Below are 24,468 nucleotides of genomic sequence, written 5' to 3'. Positions count from 1 at the left end.
AGTGCCACCAACTGTTGATTTTTTAAATTTTCTCAGCACTGCTTTCATGTGCGTGGAATAAGGGGTTAGATTTTGTTTACAGCTTTTCTTTATTGGTTTGTGCATGTCCTGGCTAGTGACAAAAACCATTGGACTGACAAGTCAAGAGTGTTTAGCAGAAAGCCTGTTGAGCTCAGTTTTGTGTCAGCCATTGACCAACATTGGGAATAAGGGGTTACATTTTGTTTAAAGCTGGCTAGTGATAAAAACCATTTGTCTAACATGTCAGAGTTGTTCTGTTTCATGTCAGCCATTGGCCCAAATTGGATATTTTGAAAATGTATTTTACAGTTTTTTATATATTGGTTTGCACATATCCTGGCTATTGACAAAAATAAACCATTGGTGTAACACGTCAGGGGGGTTTAGCAGAAAGTCTCTCAAAGGTAGTGAGCCCCAGCTCTGTTTTGTGACAGCCGTTAGCCCACACTTTTGGTGCCCATAATGCATTTGAGGTTAGAACTGATTTTTTTAGAATTGGTTAAGAAGGCTAAATTGACTATTATGTCTTACTGCATTGAATTCTGGAAGCAACGCTATGCTTCATACAATGCATTGGATGTGAATGTATATCGGAGGGTTGTGGGTAATGGCTGAAGTTTTTTGTGTGTGTGTTTGGTTATGAAAGTAAGTTTCTTCTGGAGGTGTGGTGATGAGATTTCAGCATTGTCGATGAATACCCCTCAGTCAAAGGTAGAGAAGGTCCACCTTTTCAGTACTCATAGTTATGTGTTTCTCATCATCATCATCATCATCATCATCATCATCATTATTTTCATTTCCCCTTCTCCAGCTCTTGTCAGGTCTGGGTGTTGATGACTCTTCTCCACTGTTGCCTCTCCTTCCACCACTCCTCTTCATTAATTTTATTGTATTCCAGTCCAGTCTTCTTTTTTTATTATACTGTTCTTGACAGAGTCCATCCATCTTTCTCTGGGCCTCCCTTTTTTACTCTTTCCTTCTATCTTAGCCTCCAACACTTATTTTGGTATCTTTCCCTCCTTCATCCTCACAGCATGTCCAAATCATCTCAATTTATTCTCCTCCATCCTGTCACACAGTTTTTCTACCCTCATCTCTTTCCTGACCTCAACATACCCTGTCTCTCCTTGTCTTCCCTACCATACTCCTCAGGAACTTCATCTTACTGGCCTGAATTTTATTCTCATTTCTTGCTGTCAGAGTCCAAGTCTCTGATGCATACATTAATATAGGGGTATAGTACATCTTGTAAATTATTTCTTTACATTTCATGGGAACTTCTCTGTTCCACACCAGGTTCTTTACATTCTGGTAGAACATATTTTTCTGCTTGTACTCTTCTGTTGATCTACTTATCTAACCTTGCATCTTGCATTATTTCACTTCCCAAATATTTGAAGTATTCAACAACCTCAAGATTTTGTCCCCTGTTACTGAATCCTTTTCCTTCTCTTTCTCCTCTTGTCATCACCACTGTTTTGCTCTTCTCCACACTGATTTTCATACCATATTTCTCAATATTGTCATTTAAAGCATCTAGTTGGATTTGCACTTCTGTGTTGTACAAAGACGCACGCGAAATGCTGTCAGTTGGTACAGTTATTTATTCACATCTATTTACATATTAAACACATACATAATCTTCATCACTGCTGTCACAAACAAAACACACATCACAAACTGCCATTTTGACAATTGCCTATCACTGCACATGGAGATTGCAACCTTAAAACACAGTTGAAACAGTTGACTGCTTAAAAGCATGTCACAATACGTGGTCACAAGTATAACCTGTTAACTCATAACTGTACTGAACAATAACTCTCTCTCTACCATCAAGATCTCCTCCTTATATATGTGCCTGGCTAGGCTTCTAGAAAGATACATTACAAAAAATACCTTCTCGAAAATTCTAGAGTGCTTAATACCTAGATGTAGTGTACAAAATATTCTCCATAGTTCTCGTCTACCCATTACCATTCTGGAAGTGATGGTGTTTTTCATAATTTTGTAGTGGATTACAAATTATATATACAGGTACGAATAAATTATATACAGGTTCTTACATTAATTGAACTGATATAAATGTTTATATACAGTGCATGTTTCATGACATAACCTCACAAACAACACGGTCGTATTGTATGTACATATGATGTAATAATACAAATACTAACTGGATGCAACACTTCATGGCCATACATTACGAGTAATAATTATAATAATAATAATAATAATAATAATAATTCGAGCTCGACACTTGCATACTTATCCATGGGTGGGAGAATATTGTTTTCAAGTTATATCTGTTGATCACATTTGCGTCAGTTGTTGACTCCCCAGGTCATTGTTATCTGCAAGCAGCAATATTTTCATATCCCCTCCATATCTTGCCTTTGTTTCCTTTAAAATTGTTTAACAGCCATTTCCACCTCTGCCATTGCAATATCACACTCCATTTCTGGATCATCCTCATTTACCACTACACTCTCTTCTGCATTATTTCTCACATTCAGGAGTTCATCGAAATAGTCTTTCCAGTTATTCTTTATCTCCTCTGGGTCTGTTATTACATTTCTACTTTCTTCCTTCATTTGTTTTATGTAGATTTTTCTTTTCTCTTATTTTTTATCAATCCATATAGAACATTTTTTCACCTTTTACATCCTTTTCCAACTCTTGTGTGAATCTCCTCCAACATTTTTATTTTCCTCATTTACAACTTTTTTTACACTTACTTTTAATTTCCTGATACTTAATATGACTTCCTTCTTTCCTATCTGTTATTCCATTCTTGACATGCTTTCTTCTTGTGTTTAACAACCTCCTTCATCTTTTCATGCCACCAAGGCGTCTTCTTTTCCTTCACTCTCGCCAAAGTTCTGCCACAAATCTTCTCTGCACACCTTACAAATGTGTTCTTAAATTTGGTCCCTTCTTCTACACTTTCTATTTCTAATATAGGGATGTGCTGTTCTAATTCCTCCTGAAATTTCTCCCGGGTTCTTTTATCTTTTAATTTTCATACTTTTATTTTCTTGTCTTTTTTTTTTTTTTTTTTTTTTTTTTCTTCTCCTGTCTCTCACAATTTTACCTGTTTTCAGTTTTGCTACCACTACTCTGTGGTCTCCATCAAAGGCTCAACCAAAATATAATCATTAACTGTTTTAGTCCTTTCATGCCAGCCATATCTAGTGATCTTTTTACTATTCTTCTTTCTAAACCAAGTGTTACCCACAATCATTCCATTTCTCTCACAAAAATCAAGCAATTTATCTCCCTCACTGTTTCTTTCTCTCTGTCTCTCACCGGGCGAGTTGGCTGTGCGGTTAGGAGCGCGTAGCTGTGAACTTTCATCCGGGAGATAGTGGGTTCAAACCTCACTGTCGGCAACCTTGAAGACGGTTTTCCGTGGTTTCCCATTTTCACACCAGGCAAATGCTGGGGCTGTACCTTAATTAAGGCCACGGTCCCTTCCTTTCCACTCCTAGCCCTTTCCTATCCCATCATCGCCATAAGACCTAGCTGTGTTGGTGCGACGTAAAGCTACTAGCAAAAAAAAAAATTCTTTCTCCGTATCCAAATGAATCAATTACGTCTTCTTTACCAATTTTTCATTTCCAACCTGCGCATTGAGGTCTCCCATGGCTATTATTTCCACATCATTGATTAATTCCTCGAGTGTTTCCAAGAATTCCTCTATGTTTTCCTGACTGTTTCCAGTTTGGGGTGCATAAACTTAGACAAAATCTTTCACTCCTCCTTCAGTCCTCATCGTACTCTGATTATTCTATCACTAACATAGTCTACCCCAGGGCCTCTCAGGGTGCATGCACTGTGCATGGTGCAAAAGACGACTTTGCTTGGTTGACCAGAGTGTAGACCCCCACTCCTCGATTTGGAGTAATAGCGCTGTCTCTCTCTTTCCCCACGTCTGTCTCGCTCGCTTCCCCTGTCTCCCTCTTCCTCACTTGCTCCGTAGTGCTCCAAATCCGAGCAGAGTTGAGCCGAGCTTAGCCGAGTAGCCCAGAGACAAAGCGTTTGTCCGAGCCGAGCGGGACTGCTGCATTTACATCCAGGATTTTGTTAACAATCACTCCTACTCCATCATTCTTTGCCTCACCTCCACTCCAGAATAGGGTGTACCCTCTACTCATCCTCATCACTCCCTTTCCTCTCTAATTAACCTCACTCAGTTCCATCATTGCAAAACTCTCTTTCTGCATAAAATTAATCATCTCCTCTGATTTTCCTGTCAGATTCACAACATTTATTATTCACACCTCTATAATATTAATTTCATAATATACAGTGTATCATAATGTGCAGTGATATTTGGCTTACAAGATGGTAAGCACTTGGGGATTTTTACTCCATACTGAATCACTGACAGGCCAGAAAGCCCACAAATTCAATTTGTACATGTCCCCCTTAGCCTTACAATAACTTATAAAATATGTATATCACCTCTTCACCAAGGAACACATTGTTTTAATTTAAGCACACCTCATATGTTGGATCAACTGACCCTTAAAAAACATCAAGAATCAAGAAGAAAGTACAAGGACAGTTACCACTATTTTAGCATCATTATAGATAGTAAGTTTGAATGTGTTTCTTCCACTTTGTTTTTAACTATATTGCTTCACATTCACATACACATTTTTATGAATTAAGATTCTAGTTGTTCTAATATGGGGACACAAGTTGTCACACAAGCCCCATTAGACGTTGTATTCACTAGTCAGTCAACATCAGCCTGATGAAGACTTAATGTGCTTTTGAACATGTTTCTTTGACAACAAGTTTAAGACATGCCAAGTTTAGTTTATATTTGGTGACTGTTTTTGTATGTAGGGCTGAAGATGACCTAAGAAAAAGGGTGTGAAAATAGTACAATTATTAATAAAACATGGAAACATCAAATTAAGAGTATTGAATACGTGGACCTTCTCTGCCTTTGATTGTGATCAACTTGTCAGTACGGATCCAGAATGAAACTCATTGCTTACGATGAACACATCTTTCTTCACCAAGCATTTTAAGGTAACATTCTTATTTTTTATCTCGCCAAGTAACATGCAGGTCCCTGTCTTCCTGGATTATACCTAAAATACTCATCACATGTAGACATCCAACACAAGAAACAACTCTCAACAATGATAAACAGGAAAACAACAACAGTAATGCAACTGGGATTATAAATAATCTACAATGACCTGAAATATAATAAATATTTTATAAACATGTATAATATACAAACAGAATATGTATTAAAGTTCAGGGTGTTGCACAATTATTTATTATTTAAACCCTAATTTATTTATTTATTTATTTATTTATTTATTTATTTATTTATTTATTTATTCATTCATTCATTCATTCATTCATTTATTTATTTATTTATTTTGGGGACAGTTGCATTTAAGTCATAAATTATTATTAACTTTGTACTGATAAGTGAATTTATGGGAAGCAAATGTATAGTTAAAATAATTACACTAGCAGTACACAACCATTAACATTTCCTAGTTCTCGTGAAATAATTGACCACTTCTGTCTCTAACATGAGCTTGTAGGTGGAAACTGAACCCTTATTCATTGTTACTGTATAACCTGTTAACATCCTGACAGCACTTCGGAAATTAATTTTCGTCATTCGGAAGGTTTGAACCCCACCGTTGGCAGCCCTGAAGATGGTTTTCTGTGGTTTTACCTTTTCCCACTAGGCAAAGGCTACACCTTAATTAAGGCCACGGCCACTTCCTTCCCACTTCTAGCCCTTTCCTATCCCATCGTTAGCATAAGACCTGTCTTGTGTTAGTGCGGCGTAAAGCAAATTGTAATATTTTTTTAAAATTCATCATAACAAAGAATAAAGAGTAATATTGGACGACGATAAGATGAGCATGAATCATCAAGCAAGCTAGACACTGCCATTTATCACAGTGTGTACCATGTGATTAAATGTTGAAAACCAAAGTCTTGATTCAGAACTCAGGTATGAGTCCATGAAGCTGGAACAACCCTCATATACATTTTATGTGTTAGTAATAATATATTGAATAGTAATATACTGAATAGTACTAATGTTAAAATGGCTTTAGGATGACCCCATCTTCTAGCTCTACAGCAAGTGGTAGATCGAGCCCAGCTACCCCTAGTGTCAGGTGAGGTAGCTCAACTTGCATGAACTTTTCATATTCTAATTTGTTTTGTTTGTTTTCAGTTGACCTGCTTCTCTTCATTATTTTTGTTTTGTTTTATCTATCGATGCACTGCTAGTTTATAATAGAAAGTATGAACCTCATCTTGCATTATTCAATTACATTTTGGAATGTTTTCAACACCATATATTCAAGTTGGAAGTGAATTCTCCTACTTTGCGAGGTTGTTCTACAGTATTGACTGAATATTTTTATATAAGGAACCCATGGTCACTGATGACTTATTACTGAGTAACTCCATTTGTTTTTGTTAAATTGACTGCCATTGTGTTCGTTTACATGGATTAAAAAAAAAATATTATCGCAAAAGTCATGGTCTTCAGTTTTGACTTGGTTAATCTATAACTTTGAGGTTCTTCAGTCTTTTCATTACTAATTCAGTGTAAATGAAATTAGTTTATGGTGAGATTATGAACTGCAATGTAAAGCTTATGCCCAACAGACAGAACCATGGCAATTAGTCAGATGATACTGTGCTGAATAAACATATGCAAGGGCAATGAATATTCAATTTTCACGACCGCATTGTAATCGAAACCGACTTTCAATCTATTAGGTCATGTTACGTACATTTAGTACGTGTTGAAGAGATGTTAAGTACAGAACAAAAATGGCCAGCCAGACACCAGTGGGATCCGAACCCACAACCTCCATTTTTGTTCTGTACTTAACATCTCTTCAACACCTACTAAATGTACGTAACACGACCTAATAGGTTGAAAGTCGGTTTCGATTACAATGCGGTAGTGAAAATTGAATATTCATTGACTTGGCCCTCAACGGGCAACTTAAACGCACTCTACAGTGTGATGGTAGTAGTACCAGACCTGTAGCTCAGATCCTTTCCAACAGAACAAAGATGGCCTAGGCCACCATAGCTCAATTGGCAGAGCAACCAACGCGAAATCGGGAGGTTGTGGGTTCGGATCCCACTGGTGTCTGGTTAGCCATTTTTGTTCTGTACTTAACATCTCTTCAACACGTACTAAATGTACATAACACGACCTAATAGGTTAAAAGTTGGTTTCGATATGCAAGGGCAGTTAATTTTGAAAAACAGAATAATTTCCATGTAAACAAACAATAAGGTTGTCAAGCTTTTTTGCAAGTTTTTTGTCGCACCGACACAGATAGGTCTTACGGTGATGCTGGGACAGGAAAGGGCTAGGAGTGGGAAGGAAGCATCCATGGCCTTAATTAAGGTACAGCCCCAGCATTTGCCTGGTGTGAAAATGGGAAACCACGGAAAACCATCTTCAGGTCTGCCGACAGTAGGGTTCGAACCCTCCATCTCCCAAATACTGGAAACTAGCTGCACTTATGCGACTGCAGCTATCGAGCTCGGTTGTCAAGTATTAAAAGAAAGAAAAACGTGATTGCTCAGTAATGAATCAGCAGTGACTTTGGGTTCCTTATATCAAAATTCTATGTCAACATCCCTGAACAACTTCTGAACTCTGAATGTTTCTAGGTAGAATTCACTTCCACTCTCTAGATGCACTACTGAAACATTGTAAATGACTGTTATCTACCTTGGAAACCATATCCATCCTCACTTTATGAGCCATTCAGAACATAGCCAAATCCACCAGCTGACTTTACTGTGCAACTATGATAATGTGTTTGTAGTGGTACAACAAAATGTTGCAAATGAAGTTTCTGTAGAATGATGAATCAGGAAATGCATCAGTAGATGGTATTGTAAGAGAATCCAAACAATTAATGGTATGCCTTGCACATTCTAGAAGTTGTTAGCACAGTAGTATTGTTGTAGGTCAGGATTTCATTCCTAAATTTAAGACTGTTTTGAGGATCTTGTAAAATTATGTGAGAAAAAAAAATGTGAAAATCTCATTCTTGGCCATCCTAGAAGTTATCCCTCCATGTCTTTATTGAACAGAAAAATACCAGGATGGTATCTAACATCAAGTTAGTGTTGTTACGTGTTTGTATTTTTTTATGGATATGTCATATTTTTACTTGTTTGTTTGTTTGTGATCCTTCTGTACTTGTAAAGAAATCTGTTTTGAATGTTAAATTTTATTTAATTTATTTTATCTTACAAATATAATAAGAATGTAGTATATATCTGTACATAAATGTTTTCGTACAATTTTCGTACAAGTTTCGTACAATTAATTTGACCATTTTTATGGTCTCTCTACCATTAATCTCATTACAGTTAAAATCAGGAGTTTAATAGGAGTCCACCTTGTCAATACTATACACTCTTAAACAAAATACTTTGTTTATTACATTTATCTACTCCTGATTTTCAATGTGATGAGATTAATCCATCATCTTTGAAAGTTTTGTCTGTCTGTCTGTTTGAATGAAATAACCTCAAACTGCTCTTCAATTTAAAAAACAAAAGAAAACTTGAGGATATTAAAGTGGACACATCCAGAATGTCCCTCCACTGGGTTTTATTTATCTCAATTCACTAATTAGGAGATGAGAACTAACACTATGAATCTCGAGAATACCACCTCTCGGCCAGAGAGAAGCGAATAAAGAGTTCAGCGACTTCCTTTGCACACCACTAATACTACATCCAGGTCTACTACTCATGTCCCATCACTTGTTACTTGCCACATAACTAGAAAGTTCCCTTTATTGGATTCTTACTAACAACAGCAGTTTATTTTGTACCTTCTTGTCTTTTGCTTGCTATGTAGAATGTGAAGCCATTCGAACCTATCTCATAAACATGTTTATAAAGTAGCTCTCCAGTGACAGATGATTCAGAATAAAAGCAATAATAGTGAGGTGACTACAGTAACATTAAAGAAAAGGAAAAAAAGAAAAGGAGTCTAGAAATTTATCAAGTTTCTTTACACCCCAGCTCTCTTATCTCTGTAAATATTTAACTTTTGTTGACAAATCAGCAGAAGCCAACGTGTTCCAACAGTACTGAAAAAACATTAGAGACATTTTTATACAGTTTTGAAAGTTCATCAAAAATCAGTTTCCAAACGTGAGATGCTGCAGAATATTTTAAACACAACACAACTAAGAAATTTTGATTCGCTTACCCACAGAGGATTGAATTGCTCTTATGACTGTTTCAAATAAAATATTCCGTGATGGTTACATATATTCCAGTTTTTACAGTAGTTGGACATTTGTTTTGTTCAGGATCACTAGAAATAAGTTTTTAAAAAGCCTGTAAATTAAAGCAGACTCATTAATTACTGCAGTGAATTCTGAGATTGAATTAAAAGGAACAATAACGTTTTGAGAGGTTCTATCCTTCTGTAAATATGACCAGTAAAAAGATTCGACTATCGGTACCTCACAGTAAACAGTACGATAAGCTAAATATGAAAATGTGTTGGCTTTAATATGTTTTATCTTATTTATAAACTAGCTGATGTACCCAAGCTTCGCTAAGGAATTCTACACTGGATACAGAATTATCGTAAGCAGTGTACACGTTGTGAGTAAGATTGCATTAAATTGCATACCGTAGCTCTTAACGTTACCTCGAAACGCGACAGGGAGTCACCATACGTCTTTTCTCATGTGAAGACTGTTGCCTGCTATCATTCACAATCAAGTTGGGGAGTTTTCATTATGATGCTAGGCCCACTTGTGTACTGCCAGTCAGAATCGAGTTGGGCATTTTTCATTATAATGGCAGACACTTGCTCTCCACGTGCCTTTTTACATCCTCAGAAAGACTGTGGTTTTCTCAGCTGAAGTCAATAAAGATCATTAGAATGGCATCAGTAGGAAGGTCACAATTAGAAGCAATGCTACCATATAAATACGTGATCAAATGAAAATCCACACATTTTCTCACTTTCAATGAACAATACTACTGTACACTGGCGATCTAACAGTCCAAAGTTCCAGAGTTTGAATTACCAGGCCGCAGACAGCCTTGAACATTCCTCTCCCATTATTTCTTTAAGTATGCACACTGCTCATTCCTATCAGTGCTTCAGAGTAGGGATCAAATAGCTGGAATACTGTGATAAAACAATGTGTTATGTACCATTAGTTATCAGCAAATTTATGAACCAGAGGAATGTCATGCTAAAGAAGAGAGTTATCTAACTCCCCAGCTACTTTCCACCAGTTTTCAAGCAGGTTTATACTCAGTACGCAGCAGTAACCCAGTTTATCGGAGATGAGAGGCATCACATCACAACAAACAGTGGTCAATTTTTAATGTTGTTGTTGACCAATTTTATGAGCTTTCGATATTGTAGGCCTTCACATTTAGTTTTCTTCCAACTCTGTGATATTAGAGTATCAAATGTAAAGTGAGTCCTTCTTTCTTTCGAAGTGTCAGACCCCTTCCATTTTTCCTGTCTGATTAGTGTTATATAGAGGATAGTCCTCTTAAAACAATAATCACCACCACCACCACCAGTCTTGTAGTCGGTGCGGTAAGACAGAATATGACAGAAATGGTCGAAAATTGTATTCTCTATGACTTAAGTAGTACTTTTCGAAGGGACCAATAACATAGGTAATTAAAAATTAAAATTTAAGGTGCCTCCCCCACAACTGCCATTTCAACTAGGCTGGATAACATTATGTATAGTATAGACTGTAGTTCCTTATTTCCCCACTTTGCATACCAATTTTCATTAAATTCTGTTTACCCTTTCTTTTATGGCTCTGTGTTGATGCGATTTAGCAACAGAAATCCAAATTCATGAATATCTCTGTTATCACAGCCAGTACATTAAAAATGTATAAGACATAAATTATCAAAAATTTAATTCTATGTGACTTATATATATATATGTTGATAGGACCACTAATAACATAAATATTTGAGAATAAAATTTTAGGCCTTCCCCTAAACTACTATTTCACTCAGCGTGAATAAAATTATTTATGGCCTGGATTGTAGCGACTTATTCTCCAACTTTACATACCGATTTTCATTAAATTCCCTCCAGCTGTTTTCTCGTGATGCGTGTTACAGTCATACATACATACAGATAGACAGACAGACAGACAGACAGACAGAAATTATAGAAAATTAAAAAGTACATTTCCTGGTTACTGTCACACAACCAATACAGAAATACCATCCTTTTTTTAATTCTGAGCAATGTACAGACAAAACTCTTATTTTATATATATATATAGATTTGGTATTTCTAGAGTTTCTTAATTTTGTATCGGTGATTTAATTTCCTCAGTTTGTGATTTGGGGGAGAAAGTCCATATTGTGGGTAGGAAAAAATGCAAAGATCAGAATGTTAAAAAAGGAGATCCAAGATTTCTACTCATAGTTTCTAATAAATCTAATCAGAAAGACTTGGTGCAAACTATTGAGCACAAGAAACAACCTTTCTCTTTGGGTAGGCCAGGAAGGATGGCAGGGAATATTCTTCAGAATACACACTCTTTGAGAATGCAATTACATTTTGGCTAACAGTTTGTGTCTGTGTTCCTTTATACAAGTTTTCTTGCAGATTTTTTATATCATTTTATGACTTGCTGTTTTAAACAAGTTATTAGTATATTTGTATTATTTGTACCATTATTTACTTGATAAAATGTTTCAGTATCTTTATTGCCATGTTAGATAGTATGTTCTGCTTGTTGTTCTTGTTGCTTTATTTGATCTTGTAATCTGATTCCAGGAGAGTGAGGACACTCTATGCATGTCTAGGAGAGAATGATGGAGAGCTGTCATTTGAACCAAACCAGATAATTACTAATGGTGAGTAGTAAAATACTGTTTGGCCTGTAAATTTAATGTTGCAAATCATCTCCAGAAACTTTAAATTAGACTGAACTAGGTGTGGAAAAGAATATTTCCTTGTTCTGAGCTGAAATTAAATTGTACATTTATTATAAACATGAAGGCTACAGTGTATACCATATACAGTTAATAACAAATTTATAATGATAGAAAATTAGGATAATAAAAAAGAAAATATACAAAATTAACGTTAATTTAAATCATATTCATAAATAATATTAATAATCGTATGGCCTCAGCTACCATGTGCAGACATTTCAATTTGACGCCGTCTGGCTGTCTGCTCGTCAATTTCAACGTTCTGTTTTACTCTAGGCCCACTAGATGGCAGACCGAGTGAACCGAAACTCTTTTGGGCCTCTATGGCCGAGATTTAATGAATTTTGTCGGGTAAACACCAAATGTGTCACCAGAGATCTTTTACGTGTCGACATTGTACGACATAAAGGGTCAAATGGACTTTTTTCCCGCCCTTCAAAAATCCGACTAGCTCTGCCGGGTTTGAACCAGCTATCTTGGGATACGGAGGCCGACACTCGAACACTGATCCACTGAATCAGTGTTACGGTTGAAGAAAATCGTAGAACATACCTGATTATTTTGTTCTGTCATTCGTGTTCTCCTATCACTTACAATTAAATTGTATTTACTGAAGTATATGTAGACCTTTACAATCTTGGTAGGACTCCGAATACATTGCAAAGTTCCTTTGGCAGACTGGGTATTTTAGTTACCAGCACTGCAGGCAGTCGAAGGATGCACACACTCCTTGGTTCAAGTTTCCATAAGAAGAAAAAGAACATAAAAAAGTTTCATTTGAAAAAGTAGTTGATTTAACAATTATATTGCATTTTAGAACATATTTTGTATGTGAGTAAATTTTGCATTTTATCCTGTTTTCAAAACATTTAAGTGGTTAACAGGTCTTGAAAAATGAAAATATGAAAGTAAAAATCTTCAGAAGCATTTTGTGTAATATCACAATTGCAAACAATCACCAACCTTCGAATTCAAGCAATAAATCAAGCCGGATAATAAAGGATTATGAAGATTAGTAAACAGGGGGTATGAGAGAGAGAGAGAGAGAGAGAGAGAGAGAGAGAGAGAGAGAGAGAAAAAAATATATCTGGCTGCCTTTGATGATCATTTTATGCAGTATCTCTGACATCAGTTTCCCACCTCAGTCAGCTTTCTTGTGAGAGAATTTGTGTGTGTTCATGTTCTTACCAAGGTGAATAGGACTTTGTCCACCTCCCTCTCTTCTTCTTCTCCTCCTCCTATCCATTTTGCGAGTGGGTCGCAAAGGACCACGCGGAATCAACATTTTTTTTTTAACGTCATTCTTGCCCGGCAGTTCTTCATTCTTAAGGACTGTGCAAGTTTCCGTTCCTCTGACCATTTATCTCGTGTAGGTTCCTGGTCTTCTTCCTCAAATCCCTGTGTTCGGACTAAAATTCTGATTTCATTCCAGAGTAGTAGACTTGGTATCCTAGTTCAATAAGGTCTTTCTCCATTAGTTTATACCATTTTGGTCTAGTGGCCTTCTTTTGCAGAAATTTTTAACTTTTATGAGGAAGTCTGCTAGAGTCAATTTCTTGTAAATGCCTTGTAAATTGGATTTGTCACAGTCTCATCATATCCATGATTTTGGAAACTTGTTGATATATTTTACAGTTAGGTTTGGGATAATGAATTCCATTTTTAACTCTTGCCTTAACATTTTTTACATTTTTGCATTCTTCAATCTCTAACATACATACATTATCATTATAGACTGTTTTGCCTTTCAGCGTTCAGTCTGCAAGCCTCTGAGAATTTACTAAATGTCGCCACAATCCTCGATATGCAACTAGTGTTGTGGCTTCATTTAGTTTGATACCTCTTATCTCTAAATCGTTAGAAACTGAGTCTAACCATTGTTGTCTCGGTCTCCCTCTACTTCTCTTACCCTCCATAGCAGAGTCCATTATTCTCCTAGGTAACCTACCCTCCTCCATTTGCCTCACATGACCCCACCAACGAAGCCGGTTTATGCGTACAGCTCATCCATCGAGTTCATTCCTAAATTAGCCTTTATCTCCTCATTCTGAGTACCCTCCTGCCATTGTTCCCACCTGTTTGTACCAGCAATCATTTTTGCTACTTTCATGTCTGTTACTTCTAACTTATGAATAAGATATCCTGAGTCCACCCAACTTTCGCTCCTGTAAAGCAAAGTTGGTCTGAAAACAGACCGATGTAAAGATAGTTTCGTCTGGGAGCCGACTTCCTTCTTGCAGAATACTGCTGATCGCAACTGCGAGCTCACTGCATTAGCTTTACTACACCTTGATTCAATCTCACTTACTATATTACCATCCTGGGAGAACACACAACCTAAATATTTGAAATTATCGACCTGTTCTAGCTTTGTATCACCAATCTGACATTCAATTCTGTTGAATTTCTTACGTGCTGTTCAGTTCTTCGACCCTGCTTCCCGCTGGGGTTCATTATTCAACCTTCCACTGGGTTACTCAACTTAACAGAGGCATCTCTTGTAGGTTACATAGGTTACATGCTGACGACGACGACGACGACTACTACTACTACTGCTGCTGCTACTACTACTACTACTACTACTACTACTACTAATAATAATGGAAATTATCACTGTTCGCTTCTAGGTCCTTCATTTTAATGGCTTCGAGCCCCGCTGTTGGCAGCCCTGAAGATGGTTTTCCGTGGTTTCCCATTTTCACACCAGGCAAATGCTGGGGCTGTACCTGAATTAAGGCCACGGCCGCTTCCTTCCACTTCCTAGGCCTTTCCTATCCCATCGTCACCATAAGACCTATCTGTGTCTGTGCGACGTAAAGCAAACAGCATTTTAATGGCTAGTTGACCTTACAACGATTATGCCTCTGTACCACACTTATGCCATAATCATGTTCAAAATTAATGGCCATTAAATGCGTGAACTTACATGATTATTATATTTATTGATACTGTGAATATTTTTTTCCTATTCCACTACTGCTGATAATTCATCTCCATTCCTCTCTTTTCAGTGAGACCGTCTATGGAACCAGGATGGTTGGAGGGAACACTGAATGGCAAGACAGGGCTTATTCCTGAAAATTACGTTGAAGTTTTACCCTGACCAGGCCTTCGGCGTCAGTTGAAATACTGGCCTCGGCACAAACCGTAAAAAAAACTTCTTATGTGAGAGGAGTTATATTCATTCCTCAGGACCACGTCAGCTTTGAACTTAAAACATTAAATCAAATGTTATATTTCCATAGAGCTGCATGGTAAAAATCTCAATTGATGATGATAAAATCTTTTGATATTGTTAATTGTGGTTCATTAGAGATATTTTAGGCAAAAGCGGACGAAAAAGAAGATGGAAGAATAATAATATGCTGTTCTATTTTTGAAGTTTGAAGTGAATTGACACTGACAAAACTGCAGAAGATAAGATATTGATCAAAGTACTTTCAAGCATACACGGTATGTGTTGTTCTCATGCTTATAAGGAGGTAAAGTGTCTGAGAGACTGAGGAGAGTTGGGGAGGTACCCCACGAAATATCCTGCTGTGTGAAGTCTATGATCTCAGGCCCCCATAAAGTCTGAATGAGGATAAATGAATGTGCCAGGAAAGGAATTTGTGAGATGACTATCTAGGGCTGTGCCTTAGATCACAAAGCAAGTAAGTCATCTAAATGAGAGGTGTAAGTTACACTGGATGGTTAACAGATGTCTTCTAATTTTTCAGCTATAAAGATGCAATGCAACCAGTGAACTTCTCATGTAGTTTGACTCAGGTATTATAACTTTTGCGTCCATGCTGACTCGAGCTCATGCTCAAGCTGACATGATGGGGAGTGTCTGCTGTGATTTTTCTCTGCCATGGTTTCTTGTTTCACTTGGTCAAACAAGTCTTAAAAATTATCTATAAACTTTATCTTAAATTTATAGAATTTTGCAACAAGGAGGAATACATTATACAACTATTAGATTATTATGTCAAATCTTTGTATGTTTTGTGAACATTGGTAAAGAAGAGATGGTGAGTTGGCAAACATTATGGTTGTTATCCTATATTTCCTGATTGATAGAGCATATCCTTTGCAACTTCTCAATATAACATAGGACTTAACTTTCTGTCTGTAATTCCTTTTGATTGGAAAATTTAGTTTCAAAAATTTACACCAAAGACCATTTGGAAATCTTCTGTGAGTGTTTCTTCTTATATGTATGTTTAAATTAACCCATTCACCTTATTTAAAATGCATCTGTTTACTCAAACTAGATTTAAATCTCATGAGCCATGAGTTTTAAAGTTGTGCCCAGCATTATGGTACAAATTAAAACTGATCTTACCACAGTAGGAATATTTTCGTGCTGCATTCAAATTTTTTATGCAGATAATTTATATTAAAAATTGACACTTCTGAACGAGGAACTGATGTCTTAAACTTTGAAACCCTTTGGAATGTGAAGAGGCAGTTATCATTGTTCCAGTACAGTTAAATATGGGTCTTTTAAACATTTGTGATGTTAAAATGCAGAGAGCTAAATAAGCCTTTATCTCATCCTCATTAGTGTCAAACCACATAAAATTATCCACTTTTTCCTTTGCTTTTTCTCCTGGGATCAGACAGCTGTTTCATACCACAACATATGACTTTCATGCACAATAACTAAAAAGAGAGGGTTTATGTAATCCAAAAATTCTGGAAGTTCTAAGAGAGGATGCCTGATACTTTCTGTGAAGCATTTGGCACATCCATTTCTGTGAATGAATCAACGATTGAGCTGTTTTCTTCTGCACTACTATCCAGTTACCTTCATCCTTTCTCACAGATATTTGTTGATGCTTTAAATCAACCTTAATCTTACTATATAACTTTAGGACAATGAGCTGTTAACCCCACTTAAATTATTATTTTTTATCATCCTACACATACACTCTTGATTATCACTTTCGCTTACTTCTGATCCATTAATTAGAATGCTTTCAAGAAAACTGAAAGCAGTCGTATTCACTACCCCATAGTGATATGAAAAGCATGTAAACTAGGGGAATATTGCTGCTAACTCTTAAGACTTAAAAGTAAGCAAAAGATAAGATACAGGCAGTAACACACACATATAAGGGTATACAGCTACATTCCTTAGCTATTCATTGAACCTTAAACATAGACAGTACTTGCAGTGGTAGCCAAGATACAAGAGTAACAGCCAGTGCTTGGCGGATATGACTCGTCACCCGAGTTAAAAGCCATAGAATATGTGGCAGACCTGCCTCATCGTCCAAGGTGAATGGGTTAAGTATTGTTAATTTTTTCCTGGGTCTTTATGACCTTCAGTCATGGTGGAACTAATTTAAGAACATAGCAGTTTGTAAAAATGGAAAAAATTCCTTAGAAACTAAACATATCAGTACTGGAGATTTACTTTGTTTGTATACTCCAATAGCTTTTCCAAAAAACATTTATCAATAGGTGTACAAATGTAGCACAAAGTATTTTTTAAAACACAACTTTCTAGAGGACAAATATATTTTCTCCTGAAAGATATCAGATTCAGTAAATTAAGACAATTCAGAATTCCAAAAGGCTATAGAAAGACCTTGAAATGTTCACCAAGAATGTACTAGTAATTAAAATGTGGAATGAGTGTATGACAGTGTTCTTTTATTTTGAACTCAGCTACTGATCTCAGTGCAGATTGTTCAAAGACTTGTATATTCTACCACCAAACTTATGAATTACACAATAGAACCTCATTAATACAGACTAATGATAGAGGGGTAATTCGACCAGATTAACAAAAATGAACTGAAATAACCTAGAAGAATGGTAGGAAGTGTATTAAAACACATTTATTGTGGTGTATTTAAAGGATGTAGGCCTAATATATTTTTTATTAACTATGTTATGGCATCTTTGAAATCTGAAAAGCCAGCCTGAACTTATTGAAAAATATGTTCCTAATTTTGCCAGTTTTTCTGTGGCAATCCACTTAAATGTAGTTGTGTAAAGTACTTATACTCAGCATCATCTAGGGTTTGTTCTGGAGACTTTCTCATTCACTTCAGTTCACATCTTTTCTTTTTTCCACATATTTTAGCTCAAATGTTAACAGTTCCCTTTTTCTTCTTAACCCTCAACCACAGACATGCACAATAAGAGCCGCCAACTCAGGCGTGCAATTTCTGATACCGCTACTGTATTTAGTATTGTTGTCGGAACTAGTGAAAGTAATGGCTATTAAAAACATTATAGTCCTTAACTCCATTAATAAAAACAAGGATATAATATATTGCAATCTTTAATTTATAATATCATAAATTCTCATCCTCCTGCTTACTACTACTAGTAAATGCACAAGTAGGCTACACATGTAGTTTTATCAGTGAAATTCCATTAAGAAACAATTAAAACAGTGAATTAAGTTAATGGAATAATATACATTCAGTAATTAAATGAAATAAAAATTGAACTAAACAGTGACTGTATGTGAAGAACTTTGTTGTTGTTGGTTTTTTTTGAGTCATCAGTCCATAGACTGGTTTGATGCAGCTCTCCATCCTATCCTGTGCTAACCTTTTCATTTCTACGTAACTACAGCATCCTACATCTGTTCTAATCTGCTTGTCATATTCATACCTTGGTCTACCCCTACCGTTCTTACCACCTACACTTCCTTCAAAAACCAACTGAACAAGTCCTGGGTGTTTTAAGATGTGTCCTATCATTCTATCTCTTCTCCTCGTCTAGCCAAATCGATCTCCTCTCACCAGTTCGATTCAGTATCTCTTCATTTGTGATTTGATCTATCCATCTCACCTTCAGCATTCTTCTGTAACACCACATTTCAAAAGCTTCTATTCTCTTTCTTTCTGAGCTAGTTATCATCCATGTTTCACTTCCATACAATGCCACGCTCCACACGAAAGTCTTTAAAAACATCTTTCTAATAAATATATCAATGTTTGAAGTGAGCAAATTTCTTTTCTTAAGGAAGCTCTTCCTTGCATGTGCTAATCTGCATTTTATGTCCTCCTTACTTCTGCCATCGTTAGTTATTTTACTTCCCAACTAACAATATTCATCTACTTCCTTTAAGACTTCATTTCCTAATTTAATATTTCCTGCATCACCTGCCTTCGTTCGACTGCACTCCATTACTTTTGTTTTGGACTTATTTATTTTCATCTTGTACTCCTTACCAAGACTTCGTCCATACCATTCAGCAGCTTCTCGAGATCTTCTGCAGTCTCAGATAAAATAACAGTATCATCGGCAAATATCAAGGTTTTGATTTCCTCTCCTTGCATTGTGATTCCCTTTCCAAATTCCTCTTTGATTTCCTTTACTGCCTGTTCTATGTAAACATTGAAAAGGAGGGGGAACAAACTGCAGTCTTGCCTCACTCCTTTCTGGATTGCTGCATCTTTTTCAAAGCCCTCGATTCTTATCACTGCAGACTGATTTTTATACAGATTGCAGATAATTCTTCGTTCTCAGTATCTGATCCCAATCACCTTCAGAATCTTAAATAGCTTGGTCCAAACAAACTTTATTGAATGCCTTTTCTAGATCTACGAATGCCATGTATGTGGGCTTGTCCTTCTTGATTCGAACCTCTAAGATCAGATATAAAGTCAGGATTGCTTCACGTGTTCCTACATTTCGTCTGAAGCCAAATTGATCTTCTCCCAACTCAGCTTCAACTTGTTTTTCCATTCTTCTGTAAATAATACATGTTAAAATTTTTCAGGCATGAGATACTAAACTAATGGTGCGATAGTTTTCACACCTGTCAGCCCCGGCTCTTTTGGGAATAGGTATAACAACATTCTGCCAAAAATCGGATGGGACTTCTCCTGTCTCATACATCTTACACACTAAATGGAATAACCTTGCCATGCTGGTTTCTTCTAAGGCAATCAGTAATTCAGAGGGAATGTCATCAATTCCAGGTGCCTTGTTCCTATTTAGGTCACTCACAGCTCTGTCAAACTCTGACCTTAAAAGTGGGTCTCCCATTTCATCAGCATCAATGGCCTCTTCTTGTTCCAGAACCAAATTATCTATATCTTCACCTTGATACAACTATTGGATATGTTCCTGCCATCTTTCTGCTTTGTCTTCTTTTCCTAGAAGTGGCTTTCCATCTGTGCTCGTATTATTCATACACCTAGATTTCCTTTCTTCAAAGTTTTCCTTGATTTTCCTGTATGCAGCATCTACCTTTCGTAAGACCATACAACTGTCGACATCTTTGCACTTCTCCCTCAGCCAGTCTTCCTTAGCTACCTTGCACTTTCTATCCACTTCATTCCTTAATCGCCTGTATTCTTTTCCGCCCTCTTCATTTCTAGCATTCTTGTATTTTCGTCGTTCATCAGTCAGGTCTAATATCTCCTGAGTTATCCACTGATTCTTAGTTGATCTTTTCTTCCTTCCTAACATTTCTTCAGCAGCCCTGCTGACTTCATTTTTCATGACCATCTACTCTTCCTCTATTGTGTTTCCTTCAGCCTTTTCAGTTAGTCCTTTTGCAACATGTTCCTTGAAACAATCCCTCACACTCTTTTCTTTCAACTTGTCTAGATCCTATCTTTTTGCATTCTTTCCTTTCTTCAATTTCTTGAGCTTCAGATGGCATTTCATGACCAACAAGTTGTGGTCAGAGTCCACGTCTGCTCCTGGAGAAGTTTTGCAATCCAATATCTGGTTTCTGAATCTCTGCCTAATCATAATGAAGTCTATTTGATACCTTCCAGTGTCTCCAGGTCTCGTCCACGTATAAAGCCGTCGTTTGTGGTATTTGAACCAAGTATTGGCAAGGACTAAATTATGATCAGTGCAGAATTCAACGAGCCGACTTTCTCTTTCATTCCTCTGTCCCAATCCGAATTCTCCTACTGTATTACTGTCTCTTCCTTGGCCTACCACTGCATTCCAGTCTCCCATCACACCTTTTACATACTGTATTAAATCTTCTATCTCTTCATATGTTCTTTTGATTTTCTCATCATCCGCTGAGCTAGTAGCCATATAGACCTGCAGTATTGTGGTGGGCATTGGTTTGGTGTCAATCTTGACGACAATAATTTTTTCACTATGCTGGTCATAGTAGCTTACCCGCTGCCCTATTTTCTTATTCATTATTAAACCAACTCTTGCATTTCCTCTGTTTGATTTTGTGTTGATAATTCGGTAGTCGTCTGAACAAAAATCCTGTTCTTCCTGCCAACATACTTCACTTATATTAACTACATCTAACTTTAGTCTATCGATCTCCATTTGCAGATTCTCTAATCTACCACAACGATTCATACTTCTAACATTCCACGCTCCAACTGGCAGAATGTCAGTATCCATCTTCCTGATGATCGCCCCCTCTCGTGTAGTGCCCACCCAGAGATCCTAACGGGGGACTAGTTTACCTCCGGAATATTTTACCCGGGAGGAAGCCATCATCAGTACATCATTCATACAGAGAGAACTGCATGTCCTTGGGAGTTAGTTACGGCTGTAGTCTCCCGTTGCTTTCAGCCGTGTAGCAATATCAACACAGCAAAGCCATGTTGAGTATTATTACAAGGCCATATCAGTCAATCATCCAGACTGCCACCCTTGCAACTTCTGAAAGGCTGCTACCCCCCCCCCCCCCCTTTCGATGATCCTTATCTAGCATCGATTGTGAGAATGAGTAAAAACAATTACATCAACACAGGTGTGGAGTCTACGTTGCCGCTGACTGTATACTCTTTTATCACCAGAACTACCTGAAATAGCTGGGCGCTATTTAGTGAAGTGTGCAATTGCCTTCCGCCAAAAAGTAGAGGACACTCACTTTCATAAAGTAGCAGCAATATCTTGATTTACATCTCAAAATTTTTAGCAATCAGAGAGGGTTGAGGGTTAATGTTGGAGAAAGTTTGTTTTACAATTTTTTACCCTGTCACAAAAATACTAGCCATGGATACACTTTGATCATGTTTTTCTATTACAGCTAATATTTAATGAATAGAAACACTCTCCTCTCTAGAAAAGGCCTTACTCAGTGGCATAATGATAACATGTTCAAATTCAGTAAATTACAGTACAGTACTACGGTGCAAAGAACAAGATGCATTTAATACAGTAGCTTAATAGAAACTGACTGCAGTGTGTATCCATGTCAATGGCCAAACGATCTTAATTATCATATGGCTATGTGAACAATGTGATAGATGACTTCCATTCTCTCTTAAAATCTTGCATTCTATAGTTTCATAACTCTTTTCTCTGCTGTCTGGATTAAGCGAAGCCTGGTTTATTGGGATATGGATTAATGAGGTTTTACTGTATTGGTATTATTTGGCCTTAAACATGCAGATAGTTAGCTGTATAATTCTTTTTGTCTTTTATTGAGAACTTGTTTGGATAATGTAAGCTGAATATTTAATGCACGCTGAAAGGTAAAAGTGGTGTGGCTTGTAGGAATTTGCATTGAATGGCAGTTTCTAGCCTTGAAATGTTGTTCATCTTCACCATCTGATGTTGTTTCAAGAACTACTGCAACATAGTTTGTAATTACTTCATGGCCCAATATATATATATATATATATATATGTCCAATGAGATACATTATGTGTTTTCTTGTGTACATACAAACTACAACTATATTCTTTTTAGATACAAATATTTATACAAGGATTGACGCATTACGTTTATGGACTACATAAATCGCGCAAGGTGAGGAAGAATATTCTTGAATATAGAAGTCTGCTAAACATTTTTTATATGTTTGTAAAATTATAAAACATCTGTTATTCCATTAAATAAAATGTATTTAATAGTGATATGCTGTAGAATATAAAAAGACAGATACATCTGCTAGTAGCTTAGGAAGTGAATTATTTTCAAGTTCCTTCATCCATGAGTTAATGATTTTTTAGAATCCCACATTGGTTGGTTAGTTCAAATAATGTTGTTCTGTAGGTAAAATGTGCCATTATATTTTTAAAAAGTTTTATTTTTTAAAAATTTTTATTAAATATTATGCTTCACAAGAGAGAGAAATTGTCTTGCAGGTGCGTGCGTGCGTGCGTGCGTGCGTGCGTGCGTGCGTGCGTGCGTGCTTTACTTCTACATCATTGATTTGTGGAATAAAAGTAAGGAGGAGTTTCTGATTCAAAAATATCTTTCTATTACTTAACATGGGAAACTTGTCTACCTTATAGGCTAAAATGTGGCATTGTAGTAACATAATATATTAAAATTTACTTTTCATCCTTATTTGATATTAAAGTCCAACTGTGTTCCTCCTCGTCCTCAATCTTTTGCCTTTGACAGATCATGGTGGCATTTCATTTTTTGCTGTCCTAATTGGCTTGCTTCAAGTCTGGCAGTCTGTTGCTTTAAGGATAGTTTTGTGGAAAGATTTCTCCATCAGGGGCTGCAGCTGATCGACCCATCCTGTTGGCTGCCTTCCTAGGCTCTCTTGCCATTAACTTTTCTCTCCACCACAAACTTCTCCAAGATGCCTATTCTTCTGTCAATGTGTGAAGTATAGGAAGCAAGCCTGGCTGATCTGCTTGAAAATTCTAGTCTGGATACCTAGTTCTTCCAGCATGGACATACTGGTATGGTGTTCAGTCCAAGAAATGTAGAGAATGTATCAGTAAACATACATTTCAAAGCTTTCTATATTTCTCTTATTATGTGCCTGTTTCATTGTCCATGTCTCATCTGCATTAGTGGCAATGGGAAATATAAGGGAATGAAGCAGTTGCAGTTTTGTGTTCTTTGCTATGGTCCAGTTCTTCCATACTCTGCAGAGCTTTGCAGGTGGCTGCCCTGGTCATGGCCGTTCTTCTCTTGATTCATTGGAATGTCGTCCTATATTAGAAATCCTGGAGCCCAAGTAGAGAAGATTTCTGCATGAGCTTGAAACCAGCTATCTCCCTCACATTGGGTTGCTTGGCTTACTGTCTGTTGACAGTCTTCTTCTTTAGTGTTTATCGTGCGCCAAGGCGGGGTCTGCTACTTTGACTTGTACGTTGTCATTTGGCGTGATCATGGATGGGCCTGGTCAGGTTGTAGCTCTGCAATCCTGATGTTGTAGGGGGTATGAAGCCTGCTCTTTCGTGGTCTTCCTACTGATCCTTTACTATCAACTTGCAACGTAAAAGCCCTCTTTGCCACAGTTGATTCCTCTGCTTGAAGTGTGTTACTGTACCAACGCAGATGGCTTTCCCTCTATATCACATGTGTATTTCATCATTTGTCATATGATCCAGAAATGTAAGGCCAGCATCCTTGTTTCCATCACAGTGAATCATTGTTCCACTTCGTAGTGATGATTATGATGGCATGTGGCCTCTGCAGCGGTCTGCTGCAGGTCTTCTGAGTTGACACCCTGTAGGTAATCTGTGCATCTGTGATAATGTAGCCCTACTTAAGATGAATTATAATGTTGAAGATGGCACAAAAATCCAG

General features: G+C 36.9%; 1 protein-coding gene across 3 annotated transcripts in view; it reads left to right on the top strand.

Annotated features, from left to right (window-relative positions):
- Graf (GTPase regulator associated with FAK) overlaps window positions 1-19,387 on the top strand; it is a 711,082-nt gene extending 691,695 nt beyond the window's left edge. For all 3 annotated transcript variants that reach the window (XM_067142923.2, XM_067142924.2, XM_067142926.2), the window contains 2 exons: window positions 11,861-11,940; window positions 15,033-19,387. In XM_067142923.2, coding sequence (XP_066999024.2) covers window positions 11,861-11,940; window positions 15,033-15,124 — 172 coding nt within the window. In that variant the 3' untranslated portion in view covers window positions 15,125-19,387. The remainder of the gene's footprint in view (window positions 1-11,860; window positions 11,941-15,032) is intronic.
- Window positions 19,388-24,468: the final 5,081 nt, after the last annotated feature.

The sequence above is a fragment of the Anabrus simplex genome, chromosome 3 (assembly GCF_040414725.1).
Source record: "Anabrus simplex isolate iqAnaSimp1 chromosome 3, ASM4041472v1, whole genome shotgun sequence".
NCBI classification, from domain to species: domain Eukaryota; kingdom Metazoa; phylum Arthropoda; class Insecta; order Orthoptera; family Tettigoniidae; genus Anabrus; species Anabrus simplex.
The sequence above is the reverse complement of the archived record's forward strand: the minus strand, read 5'-3'. Positions and strand labels throughout refer to the sequence as shown.